The 22708-nt window shown below is 45.2% G+C and overlaps 6 protein-coding genes across 8 annotated transcripts; 4 read left to right on the forward strand and 2 right to left on the reverse strand.

The window, feature by feature from the left end:
* The first annotated feature begins 230 nt into the window (after positions 1 to 230).
* LOC144017184 (uncharacterized) lies at positions 231 to 20997 on the forward strand. The gene is made up of 12 exons (XM_077518487.1): positions 231 to 753; positions 1323 to 2295; positions 5677 to 5818; positions 5864 to 6070; positions 6116 to 6264; positions 6361 to 6476; positions 6521 to 6847; positions 7059 to 7265; positions 11810 to 12465; positions 17921 to 18230; positions 18984 to 19936; positions 20891 to 20997. The coding sequence occupies exons 1-11, from the start codon at positions 561 to 563 to the stop codon at positions 19922 to 19924; spliced, it is 4221 nt and encodes a 1406-aa protein (XP_077374613.1). The 5' UTR covers positions 231 to 560; the 3' UTR covers positions 19925 to 19936; positions 20891 to 20997.
* LOC144018143 (uncharacterized) lies at positions 3801 to 11084 on the reverse strand. Of its 3 annotated transcripts, none has more exons than XM_077520336.1 (2): positions 9156 to 11084; positions 3801 to 6818 (listed from the first exon to the last, which is right to left on the reverse strand). In XM_077520336.1, exon 2 carries the CDS (start codon positions 6733 to 6735, stop codon positions 5455 to 5457), a length of 1281 nt encoding a protein of 426 aa, XP_077376462.1. In that variant the 5' UTR covers positions 6736 to 6818; positions 9156 to 11084; the 3' UTR covers positions 3801 to 5454. The 3 variants fall into 3 exon arrangements, with proteins under 3 accessions (XP_077376462.1, XP_077376461.1, XP_077376460.1); XM_077520335.1 differs by lacking the exon at positions 9156 to 11084 and adding an exon at positions 7095 to 8031; XM_077520334.1 differs by lacking the exon at positions 9156 to 11084 and adding an exon at positions 7095 to 8031 and having other exon boundaries at positions 3801 to 6821.
* Positions 7622 to 11025, forward strand: LOC144018157 (uncharacterized). The gene is made up of 2 exons (XM_077520359.1): positions 7622 to 8168; positions 9297 to 11025. Exons 1-2 carry the CDS (start codon positions 7976 to 7978, stop codon positions 10418 to 10420), a joined length of 1317 nt encoding a protein of 438 aa, XP_077376485.1. The 5' UTR covers positions 7622 to 7975; the 3' UTR covers positions 10421 to 11025.
* Positions 11251 to 13748, reverse strand: LOC144018180 (uncharacterized). The gene is made up of 2 exons (XM_077520387.1): positions 13370 to 13748; positions 11251 to 12467 (listed from the first exon to the last, which is right to left on the reverse strand). The coding sequence occupies exons 1-2, from the start codon at positions 13389 to 13391 to the stop codon at positions 11839 to 11841; spliced, it is 651 nt and encodes a 216-aa protein (XP_077376513.1). The 5' UTR covers positions 13392 to 13748; the 3' UTR covers positions 11251 to 11838.
* LOC144018169 (uncharacterized) lies at positions 13628 to 16199 on the forward strand. The gene is made up of 2 exons (XM_077520372.1): positions 13628 to 14312; positions 15163 to 16199. The coding sequence occupies exons 1-2, from the start codon at positions 14120 to 14122 to the stop codon at positions 16023 to 16025; spliced, it is 1056 nt and encodes a 351-aa protein (XP_077376498.1). The 5' UTR covers positions 13628 to 14119; the 3' UTR covers positions 16026 to 16199.
* Positions 20998 to 21227: 230 nt separating the features above from the next.
* Positions 21228 to 22620, forward strand: LOC144018173 (uncharacterized). Its single transcript, XM_077520379.1, has 2 exons — positions 21228 to 21408; positions 21941 to 22620. The coding sequence occupies exons 1-2, from the start codon at positions 21228 to 21230 to the stop codon at positions 22603 to 22605; spliced, it is 846 nt and encodes a 281-aa protein (XP_077376505.1). The 3' UTR covers positions 22606 to 22620.
* The last annotated feature ends 88 nt before the right edge of the window (positions 22621 to 22708 follow it).

Consider the following 22708-nt stretch of genomic DNA (forward strand, 5'->3'; position numbering starts at 1 on the left):
ATCTCATTGAAAAATAATTTGAATAAAGGAGTTGAATTTAGAAATATGCATTTATGAATATGAAATTTTCCTAACAAAACAGATTAACAATAGACTCAAAAAGTTGTTTTATTTTTATTTTTTTGCGAAAACTTATTTGTAATGAAAACAAGTCAGTTGTTGGATTTCTCTCCAGTTTCTTTTATGATTATTGTATGATTTTATTTCTTTTCAATCGCACTTCCGCTGGACAGCCGGTGACGTCACTCGAGGCAAACACTGCAAGCTCTTCGTTGCAGTTTGTCGGCGTGTCCGGGCGACAAACTTGACATTTCGACATACTTTGTGCGAACTTTGCCTTGTTGTGCCGATTGGACTTTGGATTTTGAACACATTCGTGTCATAGACGAGAAGAAACGAGCAAGTTTGATGGTGGCCAGATACTCGTCGCTAGCATCCCGCGCTAGCTGTTAGCCGCTAACAAAGAAAGGCGGAAGTAGTAAAAAAAAAAGAAAAAAAAGAAGCGTTACTGTGAGTACAAACTGTTTTTTGTTTTTATCGTTTTTTATGACCGCGTGAAAATGTGTAAAGTGAAACTGTTGCGAGCTTTGGTCGACCAGCGGCTGAGTGCGGCCGTGGAGGAAATCTTTGCGGTGCTGGAAAGAACCATCGGCGAGTACGAGGAGGAACTTTCTCGAACAAAAGGCGAGAACGTGCGACAGCGGCAACTGCTCGACGCGCTCAGCAAACCTCGCCTGGACTCCAACGCGACAGGTTGGTCACCTGATCTCGTTTATGTTGCAAAATACAACTTGCCGCTTCTCGCATCTGTTGTTTACGGGCACACTAAACAACAGTCCAACCTCACGTTTTGCCCTTCCGCATTCTTGGGCCTCTTTCGTTGGATGCTTTGGCTCCATAAATACCTGCAAAAATCAATTTTTCTTTCCCTCTCGACAATGGATGGATGGATATTATAGCTTGATTGTAATAAAGCATATTAGAGGGCGGCACGGTAGGCGTAATCTTAAAAAAAAAAAAAAAAAAAATATTTTCAGGGAAAATCATGAAAGTGTTTAAATCTTAAAAAAAAAAAAAAAAACAAAAAAAACGGAAAATTTCAGGAAAAAATATCTGAAAACATAAATATCTCCAGAATAAAACAAGTGTTTAAATCTTAAAAATCCATCCATCCATTTTCTTGACCGCTTATTCCTCCGTTCAAAACAGACACTTGACTCACAGTCATGACACCTTGTTAGGACATATGAGAGGCCATCAACAGCATCCTCTTTTCTTCAAGTTTTTCTTTTTTTTTAATGTTGCAAATTGTAATTTTGAAGGTCTGCAGGATGCAGCGGCGGACACGAGCAAACTGGCGGTGACTCGCGTCATTGTCAAGAGTGAAGAAGCCGAAGATGATGATGATGATGATTATGATGAGGAAGAAGCGGCAGCCGAGTGGCCACATCCGGACGAGCGTCAACGTGAGGACGAGACGGCCGGCGGCCATTTGGCGCCGCTCGCCAACACGGAAAGCGACGAGCAAGACGAGCCGGACGGTGTCAAAAAGAGCTTCAAGTGCCCTCAATGCCACAAAACGTTTTCCCAGCGCAAGAAGTTGACGAGACACGGCAGATGCCACGCGGGGGAAAAACCCATCGGCCTCTCCTTCCGCGGCGAGCGCTTCTCGCAAGGCCACGCCGGCGACAAACCCTTCTCGTGCTCCGTGTGCGGCATGACCTTCCGCTTCCACTCCACCTTCGTCAACCACACGCGGACGCACACGGGCGAGAAGCCCTTCGCCTGCCAGGCGTGCGGCGCCGCCTTCGGCGTCCACTCGTCGCTCCTGCGCCACATGCGCTCGCACGCCGGCGAGCGGCCCTTCGCCTGCGCCTTCTGCCAGAAAAAGTTCTCGCGCAAGGTCAACCTGCTGCGCCACACGCGGATCCACACGGGGGAGAAACCGTTCCCTTGCGCCGCCTGCCACATGACCTTCGGCTCTCGCTCCAAGCTGGCCAACCACGCGCGGACGCACACCGGGGAGAGACCGTTCGCCTGCTCGGCGTGCGGCAAGACCTTCGGCCAGAAGACGCACCTGCGCATCCACGCGGTGACGCACACGGGCGAGAAGGCCTTCTCGTGCTCGGTGTGCGCGCAGGCCTTCTCGCTCAAGAGCAGCCTGGTGACGCACACGCGCACGCACACGGGCGAGAAACCTTTCGGCTGCCAGCTGTGCCGGCAGCGCTTCGCCTACAAGTATCAGCTCAACAAACACGCGTGCGGCGCCGGCGAGACGACGCGCTTCGACATTTAGCTGGTCACAAAAGTTGGGGATACTCTTGCAAACTTTTCAAGGGCAACGCAAACAAAATTGACATTCGGGTCTAGCCACATTAGAAACATTTCAAAAAAAAAAATTCCATCTGAAAAAATGCACACAAATTAACTCATTTGTTCCCAAAAGGATATAAATACGTTCTATTTTAAATGGTTTAAGTGTCCCAAAGACGTATTTATATGTTTTTTTTTGTTTGTTTCTTTGTTTGTTTTATGCTCGAGCATACACAAGGATTTGATGCAGCCTCTCAACTGCAGAAAAACGGTTGAAGAAATGGTAGTTGTTTACACAAACGGCCAGCAGGTGGCAGCAGAGTATAAGAGACCAGGCTCATGTTGGAAAAAAGCTCGATTACTCCAAATTCTAATTAGATTTATGAATAACGATGAAATGTAGCTATATTCTAATGCTAATTTCTTCAAAACGCAAAGTTGTTTTTTTTCTGATGAAAGAAGAGACTTGAATCTTTCTTCCATGTTTTAATAGAACACAATATTCTGTGGGCCTTGCAAAATCAGTCCAAATCCAGTCAAACTGAAGTGGTTTGCTTCTGTCAAAATGGCTGCCAGTCAATGAGTTAAAAATAGTGTTGGAACGTCACTTTTCATATGTTTAGGTTTTCTTTGACAAGAAATATTTTGTCAGTTTTCATTTGTGTATTTGAGTCTTACAACATAGCACACTTTTAAATTAAAAAAAAAAAAATCCTGAATAATTTACTTTTTTAAGTTGTAAATGTATTACTAAAATGTCAGACTTGTTTAAAAATGACTTTCAATGTTAAAAAAAAAAAGGTCTTTAAAACAAATTGTAAATTTGTTGCTGAATATCTGGCATTTTATTTTATATTCATTAATTAATCATTTATAAATGTAATCAAAAATGGTCATTTTATAAAACTGAAAATGAATTGCAATATTTCAAAAATATGTATGCCGTATTTTTTTTTTATTTAAAAAGAGAATTAAGTCGTGTTTATATTTAAAATTGTAGATAATTTCAATGTTACAAAAATCGCTTATTTAAATAATTATTAACATAAACATGTTGCATGAAAACATTGTTTTGACTTTTTTTTTCCTAAAATGGCCCAAGTTGCTCAAAAATGAAAATACAGTTTTCATGGGTGATTTTCTACAAGCTGTAACAAAGTCAAAATATGTTTTAAAAGAAAGGACAAGGCACAAATACTTTAAATTACAAAAATTATTAATGTATTTTCGTTTATTTTTTTATGAACGTGAGTACAGAAATGAAGACCTTTTTTTTCTCAAACTTTTGAGTGCGTGTTTCCTGTTCAATTGTGTAAGAACATGAAATTGTCTGGGGACTCCCCAACCTTTGTGCAGTAGTGTATATATTTATACGTAATCGTAAATATTTATATTTATGTAATCTATAGCAATAGAAAGCAAATGAAATGTCTTGTTATATAATACTAGTACAATATAATGAAATAAAAGTCTGACAAGTGTCACTGTTGTGCTTTGCATGATTCTGTCACACCAAAGAAGTATTTATTATTATAATAAAAAAGTTTTTTTTTTTTTTTTTTAAACACGTCAATGAGCCATTACATGACGAGACAGTTGAAAGTTTAGTGAGTAAAAAGTTGAATTTTTGTTTTGGCTTCAAGGCTTGTAGATGACATGAAATGAAAAATAGCTAAATAGTACTTTTGATAATGGCAATTTTTTTAAATTGTTCATAAAATACATATCTTCTGTACAACAGACAATAAAATGAATTTAAATAAATACATAAATGAAACAGGAAAATTCCCAATCAAAACGTGTTTGTTTCACAGTAAAAATGACCGAATTACAATCAAATGACTTTTTCGGTTTCGATATTGAATTTCGCTCTGTTGTCGGCGGTCGATGTTATTGTAAACTGAGCAATTGTGCCACCTGCTGGCCAATCTTGTGTGTTCAGGCCTCGTCAACGAGTTGACTTGATTGGAAGCAGGTGCGCGCTTGCTGACGCGCGAAAGTTGGCAGGAAAATGTTTGCTTGACTGCGGTTTTATTTTAGGTGAGCGACTAAATCCTCGAACAAGTAAGTGAAAGCAACTCGTCATGATGACTTTTAATGGGAGCTTGAATGAGGAAATTCATTGTTGGGCGATTAGTTTGAGCTTTTAGCTTCCAACGGCGACCTCCAAACTGACTTGGAGTGATTGATTGAGTGCAACTAAATGACCAAGTGAATTGAGAAAATAATGAAAAGCGTTGGGGAGATTACGTCATTTACAATTTTTATAATCCATTATATTGTTGGGGAAAATATGTAATTAAATTACACTTGACTTCCTGCTTCGAATTTCGACCTTTGCGGTTTTCTTTTTCACCCCCAACATGACCTCGAAGCGCCACCTTGTGGTGCAATCTATTAGTTAGTCTGAAAAAAATCAATTTTCTCTTCAACGATTTCATCTTAATCATTTTAAAACGTTTATGGAAAATTATTTCAGATGATCATTGGTCGATTGATGATAGTTTTTGTTTTCTTAAACTATTCAAAATGAGGATCCAGAGGGAAAAAAAGTTATTGATAGTAATTTTAACATCCGCCTCCCAGTTCTGAGGACTCGGGTTCAAGTCCAGGCTCGGACCTTCCTGGGTGGAGTTTGCATGTTCTCCCCGTGCCCGCGTGGGTCTTTTCCGGGTACTCGGGTCTCCGCCCACATTCCAAAGACATGCATGGCAGATTATTTGTGCGCTCCCAATTGTCCCGTCGGTGTGCTTGTGTGCGATTGGCCGGCGACGGGTCCAGGGTGTAATAACCCCGCCTACTGCCCAGAGCCAGCTGAGATAGGCGCCAGCACCCCCCGCGACCCTTGTGAGGAAGAAGCGGTCAAGAAAATGGATGGATGGATAATTTTCTTCAGTTTCGTGTCAGTTTTACAGTAAACGACAACTGGGAGTGCTAAACGCTTGAAGCAAGCACACTTGGTCGATTATTTGCAGTACTGCACAAATTCTATCTCGTTTCTTGACAGCAAGAGTGAGAAAAGATGCTCAAGAATGATTTGCAAAACAACGACGGAATCAGGTTATCCTCGACGGAGTCTCTCTCTCGTTGATTGATTGCACGCGAGTCGGGATGGAATCGTCTGCGACGACGACAAATACATCAGCTGGAGCTGCTTGCAAGTGTTTGAGCGCTGCTGCACTTGTGCTTCTTCACTTGATAGCGGTACATCAACTTCTTTCCGCACACGTTGCAACTGAAGGGTTTCTCTCCCGTATGCTTCCGGCCGTGTTTTGTTAACGTGCCTTTGAGAGCAAATGTTTCCCCGCAAACGGAGCAGGCGAAAGGTTTTTCCCCCGTGTGCTTGCGGCCGTGCTTCCTCAGCGTGTTCTTCAGCGAGAACGTTTCCCCGCAAACGGAGCAGGCGAAAGGTTTTTCCCCAGTGTGCGTCCGCATGTGCGGCGCCACGTGGGCCTTCTGCGAGAATCTGTGGCCGCAAACGGAGCAGGCGAAGGGTTTCTCGCCCGTGTGCGTCCTCATGTGCCGGACCAGCGTGGACTGAACGGCGAAGGCGTCGCTGCACACAGAGCAGGAGAAGATTTTCTCGCCGGTGTGCGTCCGGACGTGCGCCGTCAAGCTCCTCTTCCTGGAGAAGCGTTTGGGGCAGAGCGAGCATGAGAAGGGCTTCTCGTTGGTGTGCGTCTTCATGTGCTGGATGAGCGTGGAGCTGACGCCAAAGCTGAGGAGGCACACGGAGCAGGAGAAGGGTTTCTCCCCCGTGTGCGTCCGCCTGTGCGCGATCAAATGAGCCCTTTGCGAGAAGCGTCTCGTGCAAAAGGAGCAGGGGAAGGGTTTCTCGCCCGTGTGCGTTCTCACGTGTTGCGTCAAGGCCGGGCGCGAGGCGAAACTGGCGCTGCACACCGAGCAGGAGAAGGGTTTCTCTCCAGTGTGTGTCCTCGCGTGCGTCCTCAAGTTGGATTTGGAGGAAAACGACTGAGCGCAAAATGAGCAGGAGAAAGTTTTTGCTCCGCTGTGCGTTTTGGCGTGACGCCTCCAATTGCCCTTCAGGGTGAACCTTTGGCCACAAAGCGAGCAGCCGAAGGGTTTTTCTCCGGTGTGGCTTCGCACGCGTCTCGTCAAATGCGTCGCGTCGTCGAAGCTTTTGCGGCAGTGCGAGCACTCGAGTTGCGTGCGGCGCCTGGTGTGCCGTTTCAGGTTGCCCTCGTAGGCGAAGCTTTTGTGGCACTGGGGACACTGGAAGTCTTTGCCGTCTGCGTTGATTGTCGCGCCGGCGGCTCGGTCCTCTGCTTGGCGTCCTCCCGCTTCCTCCAGTTCATCTTCTTGGTCTTCACTCTTCACGATGACATCCGTCACGGCTACTTTGTCGGCCTCCTCCGCACTCCACACTTGTTCCACTTTCGTTGCCTCCTCCTTGTCTGCCATGTGGGGGGGCTCCAGCTGATCCTGCGCCTCCACCCTGGAGCTCCACTTCTGCTGCCCAGAGGGAACGTCTTGTTGATGGCCATCTGCTGGACCGAAGACAAAAAGTTCAGATGCAGAAGCATAATCCTCAACCATAACCTTAACCCGATATCTATTTGGATATGTGTGTATATATAATACAGAGCGGGATCCAATCCCGCGAAGCGAAGCAACACTTTGGGCGGCCACTATTCTCGGATGTACTTCACGGCAAAATAGCGCGTTGCCGGTAAATTTTCCACTGAAGTTTCTTTTTGGTTCGAGTGTCTATCATCTCGTTCAAGACTGTTTGGCTGAGAAGCAAACAAAAGAGAATCAACCTGGCGCGTTGGAGTCCACTTGTGGTTTGCAAAAGGCGTCGAGCAGTTGCCGCTGTCGCAAGTTCTCCTCTTTGGTTCGACAAAGTTCGTCCTCGTACTCGCTGATGGTTCTTTCCAACGCCGCAAAGATTTCTTCCATGGCCGCATTGAGCCGCTGGTTGACCAAAGCTCGCAACATTTTCACTTTGCACATTTTCGAACAAATAATAACAAAAACTCGGCAGCCGCGCGGCGCGGCCTGTTTTTGTTAGTGGCTAAGAAAGCTTCAAAGTGCATTTAAGGACGAGACACTCATGAAAGGTGACGTTTCGTCGACGTTGAATGAACAACATAAATGTTTGTCTACGAAGTAAAAAAAAGTATTCCATATAGCTTAAAGGGAGATTTTGACATTATTATTCGCTCCGGTACCGCAATTTGGCGATGATCAGACCCGATGTCGCGCTCTTCTTCGTCTTTTATGTCTGAATTCGAGGCTGTTGCCACCTATCGGTGATTTGGTTCCATCGCAGTATTTACAGTCGGCGTAGAGAATAGAAACGCGGTACCACGACGCCGCCGATAGAGGGCAGCAATGTACCACGATGTCCTATTTTCCCGACAATAAACGAGGTCGAATAAGTCAGTTAGCACCCAAAAACGAAACTGTCATCGTACAATCTTGCTCAGGTGATCGATGCTTTTTGAATTCGTTTGTTTATATGGCGAATATTTCTAATAATTGTTTCGTTCTTTTGACAAAGTCAAGTCAGTTTTCTTTTTTCTTTCTTTTTTCGGTGCTGTTGGACGCTCACCCGCTTAATTTAGCTTGTTAGCTTCGAACAAAGACGGGCGGAAGTGAGCGAAAACCCGCTAACGGTCCTTGTTATTCTTGTGGCAAGATGTGCAAAGTGAAAATGTTGCGAGCTTTGGTCAACCAGCGGCTCAATGCGGCCGTGGAGGAAATCTTTTTGGTGTTGGAAAGAACCATCGGCGAGTACGAGGAGGAACTTTCTCGAACCAAAGAGGAGAACTTGCGACAACGGCAACTGCTCGACGCGCTTTTCAAACCTCGCATGGACTCGAACACGACAGGTTGGTTGGTTGTTGTTGTTGTTAGCAAATGTTCTCTGCAAATAAGCGGATTTTTGAGACACTAAACATGAACAAAAACTCATCACACACAACGTGATATTTAAAGTTGCCATGCACGATTACAAAAAAAGGGGGCGCTCTAGAGCAGCACGAAGCACCGTCTTGCTAAGTTTGACCTTTCGCCCTATGGCAAGGAAAATTGTGTGGCACGTGTACAGGAGCCTGCTACCCCAAGACGAAAAAAAACAAACACACTTTGGTAGCCATATCCAAAAATGAACAGGCAGTGAACTATGCGTATCTTACTGCCAATTTACAGAGGCCATACTTTTGTCCTGCAGTCGGTTAATCGGATTGATTTCAAAGTTGAGCTGTACCGTCCCAACAACTGGGACAACATCAGGGGGGGAAAAAGATGGGGACAAATTTTGCGTTTGAAAATTCTTTCTTCACGAAACATTCCTGGCTCACTGAGAGGCACGAAAAGTTTGAAGGCGTATGTAACCGTCCACAACAAACAAAAAAGTCTTTAGTCACCTCAAGCTAAACCTAACAGGAAGTCCACAATTTTGAATTTATTTTGGGAATTGTTTACCATTTTTGGCCTTTTACGGAGGTCATATTTAATGAATCCTGGAACTTCTGACAAAAGCATTTTGATTTTAGAGGCCAGGGTTTATGTCCTATGCAACAGTACCACAATGTGCAAGTTTGCACCCGAAGTGGCCAGGGGACACTTCGGGTGCAAACAACTCTAGTTTTTTATTTCTTTCTTTTTTATTTGAACGTGTCACTCAATCATTTAACATTGATAAAAGACAGGCAGTTTCCTTCAGCATTTTCTTGTTCTTCTGGTAGAAGTAGATTTTTCCCACCATTTAATGTGACCTATAACCTCTGCAAATTAAAAAAAAAAAAATGTGATGGTGATTGACTGTCCGAATCTTTTTGAAATTGATTTTCCTTCGACTCATGGAAAATATTTACCTTGAGTTGCTCTCTCATAGACAGCAGCAACATTTTCATGTATACATTCGTGTTTTGTGTCTAGCCAACAAAGTTATAAAAAAAAATTCCTTTTCCTGTTTGTTTCCGAATCATGCATGTTTGTCTCGTGATGTCCTGCAGACGTTGGTCAAGAAGTTCCCCCTGAGCAGCAACAGCAGGAGCAGGAGTGGATCTTTGGGCTGGAGCAGGAGAAGCCGGAGCTCCCCCACTCCAAAGAAGAAACCCCCCATGCTGCCGATGAGCATCTTGAAGGCCTGCAGGTGGCGGACTTGAGCACACTTCCAGTCACGCGTGTCATCATCAAGAGTGAAGAAGAAGAAGAAGAAGAAACTGAGTGGTTCCGCTTTGAAGACGGCGGAAGCGAAGAGAAGCCGAGATCGCACGACGACGCCTTCTCGGATCCTCTCTCGGCCTCTGAACGAGTCGACGACGACGATGACAACGAGCACTTCGGAGGTGACGGCAAACCTTTCAAGTGCCACAAAACGTTTTCCCAGCGGAAGAACTTGCCGAGGCACACGAGATGGCACACGGAGGAAAAACCCATCGGCTGCCCCTTCTGCAGCGAGCGCTTCTCGCAACGGGAACATTTGCTCCAGCACAGCCGAATCCACGCGGTCAACAAACCCTTCTCGTGCCTGGTGTGCGACATGACCTTCCGCTTCCACTCCACCTTCGTCAACCACATGCGGACGCACACGGGCGAGAGGCCCTTCGTCTGCCAGGTGTGCTGCATGAGCTTCGCCACCCACTCGTCGCTCCTGCGCCACATGCGCTCGCACACCGGCGAGAAACCCTTCGCCTGCTCCCGCTGCGGCAAAAAGTTCCCCAGGAAGACCAGTTTGCGGGAGCACACCCGCATCCACACCGGGGAGAAACCCTTCTCGTGCTCCGTGTGCCACATGACCTTCCGCTTTCAGTCCAAGCTGGCCAACCACATGCGGACGCACACGGGCGAGAGACCCTTCGCCTGCTCCGCGTGCGGCAAAACCTTTGCGCAGAGGGAGCACCTGCGCATCCACATGGTGACGCACACGGGCGAGAAGGCCTTCTCCTGCTCGGTGTGTAGCCAGAGATTCTCGGCCAAGAGCAGCCTGGTGACGCACACGCGCACGCACACCGGCGAGAAACCTTTCGGCTGCCAGCTGTGCCGACAGCGCTTCGCCTACAAGTATCAGCTGGACAAACACGAGTGCGGCGCCGGCGAGAGCAGCGGCGGCGCGCAAATGTGCTTCGCCGTGTAGATTGCGCTTGTTGTCATGTGAAATGTTCGGTGGCAGCTTGACGTCTGAGTCGCGGCCGACCTATTTTTGGAGGCCCACGCCGATATTTAGAAGTAAAAATTGCAATAACTGATTCAGTAAAAAAAAAAAAAACTAATACAGGGAGTCCTCGAGTTCCGTCGGAGTTCTGTTCCGATGCTAGCGATGTAACCCGAATTTCCCCATTAACTCAGTCAAACTCCAAAACATATAAATACGTTTTTTAATACTTTGTCCTTCACTCCTACAAGCATATTTACATTTTATATATATTTCTTTATATATTTTTATTGCTAGAGCATGTAGACGGCTTTGATGCAGTTTCTGACCTGAAGAGGTTGCTAAAAGCAATGGTAGTCATTTACAAAAATGGCCAGCAGGTGCCCAAAGCCAAAGACACTCCCACAAGCGCTAGCACTAGCTGAGGGCTATATAGCAGACGAGGGGGGAAAAAAACACTGTGGCCAAAATGGCGGACCGTGCGTAACCGTTGTAAAGTCGAAACGCCTTAACTCGAAGACTCCCTGTACAATAATTTGTATTTTGTTTTGTCATGCTTGCAATAATAAAGGCCCACATGCACACCATTTGATTGTTTTGCATTCATTTGGCCTGCAATAGTTTTTAACTATACAGCACAGAGGGGGAAAAAATGCCGCTTTTTTTTTTTTTTTTTGGCGGGGGGGTGAATGCTTGAATGGTCTTTACCTTAAAGGGATCGTTGGGATTTTTTAACATGAATCTCAAGTTGATCCTCACCTCCCGTGTGCGACCAGCACTGACTTTCCTCTGACAGCGTTCTGTGACACGAGTTCTGCTCCGGCGTTGGACGAGAGGAAAAAAGTCCAGCAAGCTGGCTGGGGTCACGGAAATAAAGCGTTTTTCTTCTAAAAACAATTTGTTTTCAAAAGCGTGATACATTTCCATCACAATACTCATTTCCTGAAAAAAGTCAGACGCCATTACCGCCAGCCACGACTTTTCTGTATCACTGCGCGGCGCCCTGAAGAGCGCTAACCGACGCACTGCAGCCAGCTAGCTGATACTTCCGCCTTTGAAAAGACAAACAACTGGATTTGAAACATAGAAGGGCCAAAACATGCCTTGTGAAAATGGAACTGCACTAAAAAAAAAACTAGCCACCAGAGGATGCTACAACTGCACAAATTGAAATCAACCAGACTTTTTTTGAACAAATGCGCTGCTTTTAATATCATGACATGACGCCAACAATATCTTGTGGCCATTTTCATATCACGATATCACCATATTGCCGTTATCGTGACATCCCTAGTTACAGTTGAAAAGTCTTTCATGTGTACTGAACAAATGCGACAGAGTCGGCGTTTTGTAAAAGTATTTCTTTGACAGCAGTGACACGAATAACGCAGAACGTTAGTTTATTGCGCGTGCGTCCTCACGTGCCTCAACATGGACGAATGGAAGCCGAAGGCGGCGCTGCAGACGGAACACGAAAAGGGTTGGTCGCCCGTGTGGACGGCGGCGTGCTCCTTCAGAGCGGCCTTGCGGGCGAAGCGCTTGCCGCAGACGCCGCACGCGAAGGGCTTGTGGCCGGCGTGCGCGCGCACGTGACGCAGCCACGACGACTGCGCGCTGAAGCTGAGGCGGCAGGCGACGCACGCGAAGGCCTTCTCGCCCGCGTGCGTCCGGGCGTGCGCGGGCAGATTCATCCGGCCGCAGGCGAAGTCTTTCTGGCTCGTCGGGTGTCGCGTCACGGCCGTTTTGCGTTCGGTTTTGCGCTCGCCGGCGTGTTGGACGAGATCTTGGCGGCGAGTGAACGCTTCTTTGCAGAAGGGGCGGCGGAGGGCGTCGGCTCCCGTTTGCTCCTCCTCCTCCTCGTCTTCGAGCTTGACGACGACGCAGACGTCCTCCTGACCGATGTCCGCTTCCTGCTCTTCCTCCTTCAGCTCCTTCGCGCCTGCAATCTCCGCTTCCTCCTCTTCCACTTTAATGCGGCGTGGCCCGAGCTCCGCCTCTTCCTCATGAGAGAGCTCCAGTTGACGGACGTCTGAGGACACAAGAAGGCAAACGTCACGTATCCACCAAAATGTGTTGAAAGCATGTGGCAGGGCTATAATTTGGTGTTTTGTTTTTTTATTGTGGCCGCATATGTTCGTGATTTTTCTTCTCAACGCTCTTTTTGCCGTGAAACAACTTCCAAATGATACTTCCGATTGACACCATTTCAATTTCAACTTGCTTCAAAAATTCACGCCTCCCGGCGTATATATTCTCTGATTCCACATTACTTACAGTATTCGTACAATTGAACGTTAAATATCAACTTCTCCCAATTCATTTCCAATGGGACTAATGTTCAACAACTGATCATCATTGCCAGGTGTTTCATCGTGCTCAGTTGGTAAAGTGCATTGTTCAGTAACCAGGAGGTTGCAGGTTCAACGGCTGTTATGCTAAGTGATTATATATGTATGCCAGCTGACTATCATATCAGGGAATTCATTAGAATTTCACTGAAATGATTTATGCACACGCTTTCAAATCTTAGCATTCAACTTTTCGGCATTGCCACGCAATTTCTGCAGAAATTGCACTTTGCCTATTTATTATTAGGCTACATTTAATCAATGTGGGATATCTCCTAACACATATTTTAACTGATCACGGGTTGGTTTCTCTGGAATGAATTCCCCGCAATAAATGGATACAAAACATTCAATGTTGCGGATGGACACAACACCAGAATAAAGAAACACAATTGAACACAATTTTGCACAATTTCAAATCGATGAATCCGAACATAATTTGTGATTTTTTTTCAGGCGAGGATACTCGACTATGGCTGACCGGGAACAATTTCATCGTGTTCCTTCACTCGTGATTTCTCCAAAGAAATGATACAAATCTAAATTGTGAACGTCAATTATTTACAAGAAGATGATTTTGGACCTGCTGTCGTGTGCGAGTCCATCGCTGTCGCACCTTTCTTCTGATTTTCTTGCTCCTCTTCCACTTCTATCGTTTTGTTGTTGTTGTTGTATTTTTGCAATGAGACTTCTTCAACGGCCGATCTTGTTTGCACACATTTTGACTCAAGTGACTTGACTTGACACACCTCTCGTTCTTTTTGTTAGAAGCTAACAAGCTAAAAGCTACACGGACAAGCTCGATTCAAGAAAAGGGGCCATTTGGATTGCATGAAATAAATGGGAATAACGAAAAGGGAGAACAACGAAAAAAGACAGAAATGATCAGTTTTGAGACATCCGAAAAATCTCGCCACCTTTGCGGTCCAGTGGAGCTTTTCGCCATAAAATGGCGGGCGCATGCGCAGTACGCTTGTCAGACGCGGTGTCGTAAAAGCGTTTTGGGTTACCGAGAGAGGTCGCATTACGCATGCGCACACTTAGCCAACGATCGGAACGCTGTCTGCATTTGGGCCTCTTCACAAACGTCCAAGTCAAGTGCAAATGTTTTATCGTGCCGTTTAACACGTAGTCCCGTGTGTTAATACTTGATTTTGACAACTATCTTTTTTTTTTAATTTGTGTAACGGGAGTGACGTCAACATACCGCCGTGCACGGTTAGCTTCTCCGACTAGCTTTGAGCTCGTTAGCTGCGAACAAAGACTGCAGCCACAACACGTGCACCGTCCGCTTTGTTTGTTTATTTGTTTGTTTGTTTATTTCCGTGATAAGATGTTTAAAGTCCAAATGCTGCGCGCGTTGGTCAACGAGCGGCTGAGTGCGGCCGTGGAAGAAATCTTTGCGGTGTTGGAACGAACCATCGCAGACTACGAGGAGGAACTTTGTCGAACCAAAGAGGAGAACCAGCAACAGCGTCAACTGCTGGACGCTGTTTTCAAACCTCAAGTGGACGCCAACGCGCCAGGTTGAGTTTCATAGAGTAATTGAAGATATAAACATTTTTGTTGACAGATTAACAATAACCCTTCTAGTGTGTCGTCACGTTGAAGTGCGCCCCTTGCGGTGGAGGGTGTCAATGCGAGTGAATTACAAAAGTGTGAGCTCGAAAATTAGTCAAAGAGTTGATAAATCAGCGACCAACGTTCTGGTGAACTTGTGCGCGGCTGACGGATGCTCTCATGGCTCAAAGAGAGATGAGATTGTTCTTCCGGATGCCAGCAGTGATTCTAAATCAGGTGGAAGACGGTGAAGATTCAAAGACGAGCACTAGCACCAAACTACCACGCAAATGCTTTGCGCCCACAAAAAGTACGAGGATCTAGTAAACGTCTGTTTGTTAGCAGCTAGCAAGATAGGATAGCTTGAAGACTTCCACATACAGCAAGACGAGTTTATCCAGACACAAACGATTTCATGAAGGACAATTTACACCATGAAAGTAGTGATCGACGTGCTGTTTCAACCGAAAACAACCTACCTTAAGCTTCCACTTCCAATTTGCCCTCCAACCAAGCTAGCGGCACCAAACGACTGGTTTCGATGAGTCGCTGTAATGTAGTGTCCTACTCGGGATGTTTTTTTTGGTGACACTTGACATATTTCCCACCTTTTAAGGAAAATCATTCATTTGTTATGGGAGGTTTGCCCTCCGGGAGGCGCAGCAGGAGCAAAGCAGTGACGTCAGCTGGAAGGCTCTATTGTTATTGCAGTCGTATGTTTTGATGATTAAAATAACGCATGGTAACTTTTGTTGGTGTTTTATGGGGACTGCAGTAGAATGAATGAATTTGAATTTGTATGATTGTGTCGGACAGACACGCGGGAGCCGGAGCCAGAGCCCCCCCACGTCAAGGAGGAGACGGCGGCGGACCAGAACCAGAACCAGAACCAGAACCAGGCCGACCTCAGCAAGCTGACGGTGACGTGCGTCATCGTCAAGAGCGAAGACGAAGACCAAAGTGAAAGCGAGGAGAAGTTGGACGCCGGCAAACTCTTTCCGTGTCCTCGATGCGACAAAACCTACAGCAGTAAAGGCCATTTGAAAAGACACGCCAGGAGTCACGCGGCGGCCGACGTCCCCCCTCGGGCCTCGGAGCCTTCCACGCTGGCTCCAGACCAGCCCGGTTACTCGTGTTCGGCGTGCAACATGACCTTCAAGTTTCACTCCACCTTCCTGGGCCACATGAAGAAGCACACGGGCGACAAGTCGTTCACCTGCGGCGTGTGCAACAGCGCCTTCCGCTTCCGGTCCACCTTCGTCAACCACGTGCGCTCGCACACGGGCGAGAAGCCCTTCGCCTGCCAGCTGTGCCACGTCCACTTCAGCGCCCACTCGTCGCTCTTGCGCCACATGCGCCTGCACACGGGCGAGAAGCGCTTCAGCTGCTCCTTCTGCGACAAACGCTTCCCGCGCAACGCCAGCCTGGTGGAGCACATGAGGATCCACACCGGCGAGAAACCGCTCACCTGCACCGTCTGCCACATGAACTTCCGCTTTCATTCCAAGCTCATCAGACACATGAGAAGTCACAAGGGGGACGACCGACCTTTCCGCTGCCTCGCGTGCGGCGACAACTTCGTGTCCAAGCTCCGGCTGGACAGGCACGCGTGCGCCGCCGGACAGGGCGGCAACGGCGGCAACGGCGGCGCTCAAACTCAGTCCAATGTCTTGATTTAAGCATCCAAAACACATTTGCAGTTGCGCTGGCTCTTTTTCGTGTGGTATTTGTGTGTGCGCCTTCAATGTCAACCCCCCAGAGTAGGGATGTAACAATATCCAAAAATCTCCATACGGCAATAAGGTAACTATCACAATATTGTGGGGTAGTTGGTGATCCAAAAATGGTCACAATATTGTAAAAAAAATGAGCTAATACCAAAAAAAAGAGACACAATATTGTACTTTTGTACATTACAACAATGCATATAAACAATCTCTAATAAGACTTAATATTGAGGTGACACTTACTTGCCAATCGGGATGTAACGATAACGGCAATATCGTGATATCGCAAAATGATATATTATATATATATTGTGGTAGTTTTGATCTCGCGATATTGCCGTTATCGTAACTTTTCTGTAATCAATCAAGCGAACACATATTGAAAGTATATTGCTGCAAAAAAACGCCAGCAAAAAACAAACAAAATTTCACAATATGTATTCAATTTGAAGTTATCACATTTAATACATTTGGCCGCGCGCGTGAGTGTCTTTAGAAATCTCTCAACAATCGACTGATGTTGACTGTCAAGCTGATATTTCATTTGTACTTTTTTACAAATTCTGTTTGAATTAAGAGCAAGTGTAGCAGTTTTTCTGATTTCATTTTAGTTGGAGATGGGCAAGTCCTGCTCTCGGGTGTCACCTGGCCTGATTTCAAGCGATCAGGAACTAAAAAAGGTGTGCATGTCTGACAGATGTACAAGCACATGTTTGGATTTGTTTATTTATTCATTCATTCACTTACCTACTTGTTAATTTATTACTCACTGGTATACTTTTGTTTTGTTCTTATTTTACTTATCTTTCTGTTATTGCATGAATGATTTCTGTTTCATGGACAGCACTTTGTATACAGCAATGCTTGTTTTAAAGTGCTTTATAAATAAAGTTGAGTTGTTTATATAAACAAATTGTGTGTTGTACACAAAATAGGAATTTATGAACAAACAGAAAAAGAGAAAATGACCACTCCTTTCATGCCATTAAAAAAAAATGCTACATTGGGACAGAAAATGATCTGCCATTCTTTATATTTATATATATTTTTTTAAGTTGTATATATTAAAGATACCAGTGGTATTGGTACATCGCGGTACAGGTGAGTACTCAGAGTTGAAAAGTAGTATCAAGCATCACTAGATTTAGTATTGATTTTACTATATGTTGATGTTTTTAATATATGGAGTATTGTTCAGTGGAAGATTTTTTTTTTTTTAAAAAGGTCATTAGTGTTAAGTTTGTGTTCATCTTCAAATGACTGACCTTCTGTACAGAATACTAAATAAATACATTTAAAATGAACGGTGAAAGCTCGTGTATGATATTGACAGATGAAAGCGAAGGACATTTTTGCAGTTAGCTTCAGTTGTTTGTTTTTTTTTAAGCTTTTTATATATTTTTTCTGTAATGTTATTAATTAAATGTTAGCGTAAGTAGTTATTTTGTTAGTTTTCATTAACCTTGCTGGCAACCAATTCATTAGTTTGTCTAGTTCAGTTGTAAGACAAAGTATGCAGCGTCCAAATTAATACAGTTGGATGACATTCCACAAAATGCGGCATTATTATCAAAATGACCGTTAAGTGGTAGCAATGAGCCAAAACCCACGAAACGCCCTTTGAAATAGACAACGAAGAAGAAGGAACGCGACGACGTCACCTCACGCCGCTCAACGCAAGCTAACTTTGCCGTAAAAATCTTTTTTTTTTTTTTTTTTTGCCTTTGCTACTTTTATGTGGCACTTTATTCGTTTTGGATTTGCGCCTTTTCAATCCAAGCGAGACGAAACATTCCAGCTTGTTGCCCGCTCGTCTCTTGAAGACACTTTTGAGCGACTCCCGCTAGCTTGTTAGCCCGCTAGCTGCGAACAAAGAGCAGCGGACGTTAGCAACACATGCTAAGCAAGCGCACACACGAGCCGTGAGTGCAAAAAGTCTTCTTGCTTGTCTTGTTGTCGTCATTAATCGCGTGAAAATGTGTAAAGTGAAAATGCTGCGAGCTCTGGTCAACCAGCGACTCAATGCGGCCGTGGAGGAAATCTTCGTGGTGCTGGAGAGAACCATAACAGAGTACGAGGTGGAACTTTCTCGAACAAAAGAGGAGAACCTGCGACAACGGCAACTTTTGGACGCGCTCATGGACTCGAGCACTGCAGGTCGGTTCACGGTCATCGCATTTGGACAATTTTTTTTTCAAATTTATGAACAGATTGCCATTTGCTTTGCCGGCCTGCCTGCAGAAAGCACACGAACAAAATGATCAGTTTTCATAATCATCTAATATGTAATATATTTAGTTGTATTTCTGGGTTATGGGTAAAGTTCAGCAATAGGTGGACTTTTCTTTTTAAGCTATAAATGACTGCATGGTAAAATCTGTATTGCACAATCTTGTATAGGTCTAAGTTAAAAACATTTCATAAATCTTAAATACAAGGAAAAAAAGTAAATATGTTGAGACACATAAAGCAACTGATTAGAATTTGCTATAGCCCAGTGGAATTAATAATAATGATGATAATAATAATACATTTATTTTGTATAGCGCTTTTCAAGGTACTCAGACACTTCACAGATAGTCCAAAAAAAGATCGAGGACAATGAAAAAAAATTCTAAAACATAAAATCATTACAAATAATAAAATTAGTACAAAACTAAACATTCATAATTCTAATCATTAGACTTTAAAAGCAACTTTGAACAGATCGGTTTTGAGTTCTTTTTGAAAGTGAAAATGTCCTTCATTTTAATCAAATGTGCACAATTTGTATTTGTACTTTAGAATACAATACTGAGCGACAGTTTTTTTTTTTTTTTTTTATACGCCACATACAAAAATAAAAGTAAATACATTTCTTGCATTTTCAGTTTGAAAAATGTGAACAATTTTCTTGTTGCGTTCCTACAGATGCCAGTCAAGATGACGTTGCCCCCGAGCAGGAGCAGCAGGAGCAGCAGGAGTGGATCTCCAGGGGGGAAGAGGAGGAGCAGGAGCAGGAGCAGGAGGCGAGCCATGCGAAAGAACGGCAAGCGTGGCGCCCGCAGCGGGACGAGCCCGAGGAGGAGGCGCAAAGCAGTAAGCCTCCTCCCGCCGCGCCGACGAAGAGCGAAGCGCAAGACCGAGCCCGGTGGGCGCGGCTCGCCGACAGGAAAGCGGGGGGCGGCCCCTCGTCGGCGCCGCGAGGCTACCCCGCCGACCGCGTTCGGTTCGACGCCAAACACTTCAAGTGCTCCCTGTGCGACTCTGCCTTCTTCAAGATGTCCGACTTGCAGCGCCACATGATGATCCACTCGGGGGAAAAACCGTTCAGCTGCACCGTTTGTCCCAAGCGCTTCATCCGCAAGGCGCATCTGGTCTACCACATGAGGACGCACACGGGCGAGAAGCCCTTCACCTGCTCCTTCTGCGGCAAACGCTTCTCCCTCAAAGGCAACCTGATGCGGCACACCAGGAAGCACACGGGCGAGAAGCCCTTCAAGTGCGGCGAGTGCAACGCCGGCTTCAGCGTGCGGCCCGCCCTCATCCAGCACATGCGCACGCACACCGGCGAGAAACCCTTCAAGTGCTCCTACTGCGGCGAGGGCTTCGCCCAGCGGGGCCACCTGATCGGGCACACGCGCGTCCACACGGGCGAGAAGCCCTTCGCGTGCGACCTGTGCGGCAAGAAGTTCTCCGTCAAGGGGACGCTCAACGTGCACGCGCGGACGCACGCCGGCGAAAAGCCCTTCGCGTGCCAGTCGTGCGAGGGCACGTTCTCGCACAAGCATCAACTCGACAAACACGTCTGCGCCGCCGGCGAGGGCAGCAGCGCTCGGGTGGATTTGGGTGCCGAGACGCCGCCTAGCTGAAAAACGCCAGTGGTGACGAGATTATTATTATTTTTTTTCGTTTTTGCGTGTACAGAAATATAGTCCTATTCCAGATGTGTATCTGACACTTTGTAACCCACAACTACAGTCGAGTGGACCTGATACTAATAAATCACAGAAAAACCGATGGTGTGCTAATGTCGTTCACTCGGTAGTCTTGGAGAGGAAAAACAAAAAACACAATTATGGTCATAAATTTGACCCAACTTCATGGGTTGCTTTATACCCAACAACACTTTTTTTTTTTTTTTTTTTTTTTTTTTTTGTGCAAAACAACCCAAACATTGGCTTATTTTATTTAGAAATAACCTCCAATTTTGGAGTTAATAGCCAATATTTTTTTTTTTAACAACCCAAATATTGGCTTATTTTATTTAGAAATAACCTCCAATTTTGGAGTTAATAGCCAATTTTTTTTTTTTTAACAACCCAAATATTGGCTTATTTTATTTAAAAAATAATCCCCAATTTATGGGTTAATAACCAAGATTTTTTTTTTAAACCAGCAGTTGTGCAAAACAACCCAAATATTGCCTTATTTTATTTAAAAAATAACCCCCAATTTTGCCGTTAAAAAACAATATTTTTTTAACAACCAAAATGTTGGCTTATTTTATTTAAAAATAACCACCAATTTAGGGGTTTATAACCAAGGTTTTTTTTGTTTTTGTTTTTTAACAGCAGTTGCACAAAACAACCCAAATACTGGCTTATTTTATTTAAAAATAAGCCGCTATTTTGGAGTTAATAGCCAATATATATATTTTTAACACCCCAAATATTGGCTTATTTTATTTAAAAATAGCCCCCAATTTTGGAGTTAATAACTGAGATTGAATTTGCCAACACTCTCATTCAATCTCTCTGGTTGAAGTGAAACTAAACTAAAATTTGGCAAAGTTTGACCGACTAAAATTGTTACAAGTATTATTATTGTTTTTGCAGTGTCTCCAGGCCAGACGATGGCAGTCGTGCGATCCGAATGCGAGTGAGAGAAGAACGCAACAGAATCATAGAAGAAGAATCTGTCGGGGAAAGTAGTAACACGTCGCTTGGCAGGTTAGTTCGATATAAAAATCTGTTTTTGTTTTTTTTACATGGTTACATCGTGAAACGTTCTTTGTTTAGTACGCAAGCCGTGTGGGTCATTCGATAACAAACTATCAGCACCGCCGCTGTGTTCGTTTCTGTGCACTTTCGAAGCTAACTTAGCAGCTAGGCTAACGTTAACAACTCAAGCTAACAAGAGAGCCTGTCAAGCGTCGATTAGTATCGTGAGAAAATGTGCAAAGTGAAAATGTTGCGAGCTTTGGTCAACCAGCGGCTGAGTGCGGCCGTGGAGGAAATCTTCGTGCTGCTGGAGAGAACCATAACGGAGTACGAGGAGGAACTTGTCCGAACCAAAGAGGAGAACCAGCGACAGCGGCAGCTCCTGGACGCGCTCGTTCACTCGAGCGCAACAGGTACTTCCGCATTCCAGGACACATTCACATCTACCCATTCATCCATTCTCGATGAGATTATGCACAAGGAACCCCCTCAAAAAAAAAAAAAAAAAAAAGTCACATTATTTTCTACTTTTTTTTTTTTTTACCAGTAAGATCGGTTGTTTATTAAAAAAAAAATCATAATAGAAAGGCCTGTGATCAGTTTTTGAGAAAAGGAATGAAACTGAGGTCTTCCGCTTTCCGTGGACCGAATTCTAAAGAGATACCACACAAAGTGTACACAAAATGAAGAATTGGAATTAAGGGGATTAGCGACGTTAATTATTAATTGAGAAGGATCAAATCTGAAAACATTCATAGTTAACTAATTAATAGTTAACTAATAATAAACTGAAAAAGTCTAGTTGTGCATGTGTGCACTTAAACGAGTTTAAATGTTGGAGTTTGTAGTATTGAAATGTGAAGCAGCAATATTTTCCCTCTGATTGCAAATGCACATTGGCATAAAATATAGATTATTATATTGATGAAGTATGTTGTCTTGCAGACATGGGCCAAGAAGAAGTTCCCGCTGAACAGCAGCAGGAGAAGGAGCCAGATGGGCCCCCATGTGTGAAAGAGGAGGAGGACGCGGCAATCGTGGGCGTCATCGTGAAGGGTGAAGATGACGGCGGTGAAAGCGGCGGGACGAGAGTCTTCCCCCCGCGACGGGACAGCGAGGACACGTCCGCGTCGCCGCATCCCGATGACGACGATCAAACCCGTCGCTCGAAATGTCCTCACTGCGACAAAACGTACGCCGACCGCACGCAACTGAGAAGACACGCGAGGCGTCACGGCGACAGCGCGCACTGGCGCTGCGGCCACTGCCACAAAACTTTCGGCAGCAAGGCCGATTTGCAGAGGCACACCCGCACGCATACCGGGGAAAAACCCTTCGCGTGCCCCTTTTGCACCAAAAGATTCTCCGTGAAGGGCAACTTGATCGCGCACACCAAAACGCACACCGGCGAAAAAAGCTTCTCGTGCTCTGTGTGCCGCACGCGCTTCGGCGTGCGCTCGGCCTTGATTCGACACATGAGGACGCACACCGGAGAGAAACCGTTTTCCTGCTCCTTCTGCGGCGAGAGCTTCTCCCAGAAAGGCCACTTGATGAGACACACCAGGACGCACACGGGCGAGAAACCGTTCAGCTGCCACGCGTATTTGTAAATTGTTTTGGTTTCTGTGCAGTCATAAAATTTGTCACGTTTCTGCTTGACATTCTCTTGGAAATTTTTCTCCCCCGCTGCTTTCTGGTCAAAAATGGCTGATT

The sequence above is a fragment of the Festucalex cinctus genome, chromosome 4, assembly GCF_051991245.1.
Source record: "Festucalex cinctus isolate MCC-2025b chromosome 4, RoL_Fcin_1.0, whole genome shotgun sequence".
NCBI classification, from domain to species: domain Eukaryota; kingdom Metazoa; phylum Chordata; class Actinopteri; order Syngnathiformes; family Syngnathidae; genus Festucalex; species Festucalex cinctus.